The following is a 6,000-nucleotide window of genomic DNA, read 5'->3' on the forward strand; positions in this document are numbered from 1 at the left end:
AAATTTAAGGCAAAAGAAAAGGAAATTTCAAAACAATTAAGAAACATTAAAAACAGTCATTAAAACATTAAACAAGCTAAAAATAGAATAAAAGTTGCAGAGCAGTTTAAGAAATAAAATACAGTCGTAAAATGCAGAAATACAGGAAATTGATCATCATCCTTGAATCTGATTCAATTAAAGGCAGCAGCAAACAGAAAAGTCTTCAATGTTGATTTGAAGCAGCTGAGAGTCTCAGCAGACCTGCAGGTTTCTGGGAGTTTGTTCCAGATATGTGGAGCAGAAAAACTGAACGCTGCTTCTTCATGTTTAGTTCTGACTCTGGTGACAGAAAGGAGACCCGTCCCAGACGACCTGAGGGGTCTGGATGGTTCATAAGGTTGCAGCAGATCACAAATGTATTTTGGCCCTAAACCATTCAGTGCTTCATAAACCAACAGCAGTATTTTAAAGTAAATTCTTTGTTGGACAGGAAGCCAGTGTAAAGATATCAGAACTGGAGTGATGTGGTCCATTTTCTTGGTCTTAGTGAGGACTTTAGCAACAGCGTTCTGAATCAGCTGCAGTTTTCTGATTGACTTTTTACAGACACCTGTAAACACACCGTTACAATAGTCGAGTCTACTGAAGATGAATGCATGGACAAGTTGAGACATAAATCCTATAATCCTTGATATATGCTTCAGGTGACAGTAGGCTAATTTTGTAATTGTCTTGATATGGCTGTTCAGATTGAGATCTGAATCCATAACTACACCTAGATTTCTGGCTCGGTTTGTGGTTTTTAACATCAGTGATTGAAGCTGAGCACTGACTTTCAATCGTTCTTCCTTGGCCCCAAAAACAATTACTTCTATTTAATCTTTGTTTAATCGAAGAAAATTCTGGCACATTCAGTTATTGATTTGTTCAATGCGTTCACCTAACCCTTGTATGGGATTATAGTACTTATTAAATAATGCATTATTTAATAAATATGGATTCAAGGCAGACAGTTTTAAAACGTAAGGAACATCACCTCTTTCAGCAGCCATTCAGCTCATAGTTAAGTCAACTGATCACAGTTACAAACTGTCACCTGATTGAAATGGCAAAGTTTTGGATGGAAGAAAGAGAAGATTACCTCATCAATTTATTTGAGGAAAAACCATGTCTGTGTGACAGAACTGTTGCAATTTACTCTCTATCAGTATCCTCTTTTAAGCTTTTAAGATGCTACAAATTAAATGCAGCCAGCAGTTAAAACAGAATTACAGAAATTTACTGCAGTGAAGTTGTTAACACTGTCTTGTCTAGTTTCTTTGGTTTAAACTGCACTGCCTGCATCAATGCACACTTTTTCTTTTTTTCAATCAAGTTAAATAAAAGTATAGACTCAGTTATTTGCCTCAAAATTAATCAACATCTTGCTGCCATTTATTGATGTTATGGATTGTTTTGTTTTGCTTTGTGGACATCCTGGGCTAAACTGAAATGGTCCACAGGGCAGTTCTGGCCCTTGGGTTGTATTTTGCCCATGCATGCTTTAGACATTTATACACTGGATGAAAACAAAAACAGCAGCAGTGATCACCTTTGTTGGTGTGTACCATTTGATCTGGGATTTGTCTGTCACATTCTAAGTCGTAGCTCTGTAAAAGACAATCAGTCCGATGACTAAAACTTTGTCAACTGCTTTAGACATGAGTGGTTCATTACATTTGTAGAAAACAAAGCATTAGTTGTGTTTAGTTCCGATGATACACACTTAAAGAGGGATGAAGACATTGCTTTGCATCTTTTATAAAATCGACAAGCAGTTCTTTAAAGATGTGGGCGTTTCTATGGGCTGTAAAAGTTCATCGTCACCAGTTGATAAACCCGAATCAGCAGTAAACTGTGTCTGCTTATCTGCACATTTATAATGCATATAGGACTGATCGATTAATTTAAGTATAAAGATTAGGGAATCTTGGGATGTTTTAGACCTTTGGTATTTCATTTAATAAACCTAGTGTCAGTATTGCAATTTTACAAATAGACATCACTATTCGGATTGCCAGCAGGAAAGGGCTGCACACTCTGTGAATGTGACTCCAGTGGCATGCAGTTAATTGCTCACTACCTGTTGTTAAATCCTACTGACCTTTTCAAATGTGAAAGAGGTGGAATGACTGGGATGAGCCATGATTGGTGGAGAAAGGTAGAGAGTAAAAACTCCACTCTGCTTCAGATATGCTAGGTGTGTTTTTACCTCGAGGTGATTGATGTTCTGTTATGAGGTGAGGTGTTTCTGGACCTAAATGCAGCCACACAGACTCAGGTGAAAGGCAGGATATACACTTTGAGCACTGCTCAAAAAAATAAAGGGAACACTTAAACAACACAATGTAACTCCAAGTCAATCACACTTCTGGGAAATCAACCTGTCCAGTTAGGAAGCAACACTGATTGTGAATCAATTTCACCTGCTGTTGTGCAAATGGAACAGACAACAGGTGGAAATGAGACAATTAGCAAGACAACCCTATAAAGGAACGGTTCTGCAGATGGTGACCACAGACCATTTCTCTGTCCTCATCCTTTCTGGCTGATTTTGGGTCACTTTTGCATTTTGCCAGTGCCCTCACCACTAGAGGTAGCATGAGGCGGTGTCTCAACCCACAGAAGTTGCTCAGGTAGTGCAGCTCATCCAGGATGGCACATCGATGCACGCTGTGGCAAGAAGGTTTGCTGTGTCTGTCAGCACAGTGTCAAGAGCACAGAGGAGATACCAGGAGACAGGCCGGTCCACCAGGAGACGTGGAGGGGCCGTAGGAGGACAGCAACCCAGCAGCAGGACCACTATCTGCTCCTTTGTGCAAGGAGGAACAGGAGGAGCACTGCCAGAGCCCTACAAAATGACCTCCAGCAGGCCACTAATGTGCATGTTTCTGCTCAAACTGTCAGAAACAGACTCCATGAGGGTGGTATGAGGGCCCGACGTCCACAAGTGGGGCCTGTGCTTACAGCCCAACACCGTGCAGGGCGATTGGCATTTGCCAGAGAACACCAAGATTGGCAGCTTCGCCATTGGCGCCCTGTGCTCTTCACGGATGAGAGCAAGTTCACACTGAGCACGTGACAGACGTGACAGAGTCTGGAGATGCCGTGGAGAACGTTCTGCTGCCTGCAACATCCTCCAGCGTGACCGGTTTGGCGGTGGGTCAGCGATGGTCTGGGGAGGCATTTCTTCGGAGGGCCGCACAGCCCTCCATGTGCTAGCCAGAGGTACCCTGACTGCCATTAGGTACCGGGATGAGATCCTCAGACCCATTGGAAGACCATATGCTGGTGCAGTGGGCCCTGGGTTCCTTCTGCTGCATGACAATGCTAGGCCTCATGTGGCTGGAGTGTGTCAGCAGTTCCTGCATGATGAAGGCATTGATGCTATGGACCGGCCTGCCCGTTCCCCAGACCTGAATCCAATCTAGCACATCTGGGACATCATGTCTCGTTCCATCCATCAACACCACGTCGCACCACAGACTGTCCAGAAGTTCACTGATGCTTTGATCCAGGTCTGGGAGGAGATCCCTCAGGAGAACATCCGTCGTCTCATCAGGAGAATGCCCAGGTGTTGTAGGGAGTGCATACAGGCACGTGGAGGCCAAACACATTTGGACTTGTCTTGAGGAATTTCCACAGAAGTTGGATCAGCCTGTGATCTGATTTTTCCACTTTCATTTTGAGTATGATTCTGAATCCAGACCTCCATGAGATAATGATTTTGATTTCCATTGATCATTCTTATGTTATTTTGTTCTTAACACATTCCACTATGTAATGAATAAAGATTTTCAACTGGAATATTTCATTCATTGAGACGGGCGGGCGGGTGGGTGGGTGACTGGCAGTGACTGGCAGTATGGACCGGCACGAGATGACTGCAGGAGCAGGGTACATATAGTTGGGGAGAGTGGTGGCAGCTGCTGAGACTGGTGAGGGGTGTGGCCGTGGGAGGTGACAGAAGGCAGGGAGAGGAGGACACAGAACACATGGGAAAACAATAACAAACAGACAGGGGAATGACAGAAAACATGATTGGGGACAAAACAGAGGAGCAAACAGTAGGAGCAGACAGGAATCCTGACATGTTCTTTTCTGATAAAGCTGGTCTATGAGATGCCACCGGGAAACCAAGCCTTAACCTAAAGGTGCGCTAAAGAAAGCAGAAGTGCAATAAACATTTGTGACAAATGTGAATAAATCCCCTTTAGGCGCTTCCCAAATATGGTTTTCATTACCTTTAATGACCTTTGACCAAGAAAATCCTTTCAGTTCATTGTTTGTACAGAGTGAATTTTTTTTGTCATGTTTGGAGAAATTCCTTCAAGTTGTTTTTGAGATATTATGTTTCAGAAAGTGGGACCAAAAGTTGGATGGACAACCTGAAAAAAATTATGCACAGAGGGAGAAAAATGTTGGTCTGTCGATGCTCTGGTGTAAAATAATTGAAAGCTTTGCTGGCTGAAACATCCACCACAGCTGTTACATGACCTGGGGTTAATTCAATGCCCAGAAGTTGTCAAGCAAGTTGTCTAAATGTTTTTATTGTCTTAATTGTGGACTGTATATCTATTGTTTTAGCAAATTGTAACACACTTCCTTTTTTTGCTATGTAAGGCAATACATTTAACATGCATTTTTTAAATGTCCAAATGTTTACAATTCATTTTAAAAGTCGTTTAGGTTTCCTGATACTGGTTGGGGTCAGGGTTCAACTATGAATTTACCCATTTATAATGGCTGGGTGATATAACTTGAAATTATAGCCCAAGCAATATTGAAATTGTGAAACTGATACTGAATGAATTTTTAACACATAACATATCTGGAGATTTATTTTTTTGTTTAAACTGATCAAGATATGCACTGAGGGGTTATTTTATTTTACATTTTACTATTCAATAATGACACTTTTAAAACGATCTCAAAACATTTTGGGCATTTCTGCATTGCATTTTCTTATTACTTACTGGTCAACATAAACTTCAATGCTGAGATACCTGATGTAAACGGACATATTAGCCTGGCCAATTTATTTTATTGCAATGCTAATTGAAAGGTTTGAAATATTACGATAAATTATATAAGATAGTGAGTGGCAGTGGCTCAGATGGTAGAGTGGGTTGCCCATAAATCGGAAGGTTGGCGGTTAAATCCCTGGCTCCTCCTGTCCTCATGCCCAAGGGCAAGACACTGAACCCAAAATGGCTCCCGATGGCGTACCATAGGTGTGCGAATGTGTGTGAATGTAACACTGATGGCAAGCACCTTGTATGGCAGCTCAGCCTCATTAGTGTGTGGATGTTTGTGTAAATTGTTGAATGGGAAATGCTTTGAGACCGCAAAGGTGAAAAAGCGCTATACAAGTGCAGACCATTTGCCATAAAGGAGGACATTTACTTTGATAACAATGATAAAAAATTATATTCGGTATGTAAGTAAAATAAAATATGATAGTGTTTTTTATTTTGCTGTTCATATTTGGACTGCAAGTACTCACATACAGTGCATCTAGAAAGTATTCACAGTGCTTCACTTTTTCCACATTTTGTTATGTTACAGCCTTATTCCAAAGTGGATTAAATTCATTTTGTCCCTCAAAATTCTACACGCAATATCCCATAATGACAAAGTGAAAATAGTTTGTTTAAAATTTGTGTAAATCTATTAATAATAAAGAACAAAAATATAACACACACACAAGTATTCACAGCCTTTGCTCAATACTTTGTTGAAGCACTTTTGGCAGAAATTACAGCCTCAAGTCTTTTTGAGTATGATGCTATAAGCTTGGCACACCTATTATTGGGCAGTTTCTCCCATTCTTCTTTGCAGGACCTCTCAAGCTCCATCAGGTTGGATGGGGAGCATCGGTGCACAGCCATTTTCAGATCTCTCCAGAGATGTTCAATCGGGTTCAAGTCTGGGCTCTGCCTGGGCCTCTCAAAGACATTCACAGAGTTGTCCCGAAGC

The 6,000-nt window shown here is 41.4% G+C and overlaps 1 protein-coding gene across 1 annotated transcript; it reads right to left on the bottom strand.

The window, feature by feature from the left end:
* Positions 1-173: 173 nt before the first annotated feature.
* Positions 174-795, bottom strand: LOC138193342 (uncharacterized). Its single transcript, XM_069141324.1, has one exon. The coding sequence runs from the start codon at positions 789-791 to the stop codon at positions 174-176; it is 618 nt and encodes a 205-aa protein (XP_068997425.1). The 5' UTR covers positions 792-795.
* Positions 796-6,000: the final 5,205 nt, after the last annotated feature.

This window comes from Embiotoca jacksoni, unplaced genomic scaffold, assembly GCF_022577435.1.
Source record: "Embiotoca jacksoni isolate LCO1_2020_lvr unplaced genomic scaffold, fEmbJac1.0.p SCAF_9, whole genome shotgun sequence".
In the NCBI taxonomy this organism is placed as follows: Eukaryota; Metazoa; Chordata; class Actinopteri; family Embiotocidae; genus Embiotoca; species Embiotoca jacksoni.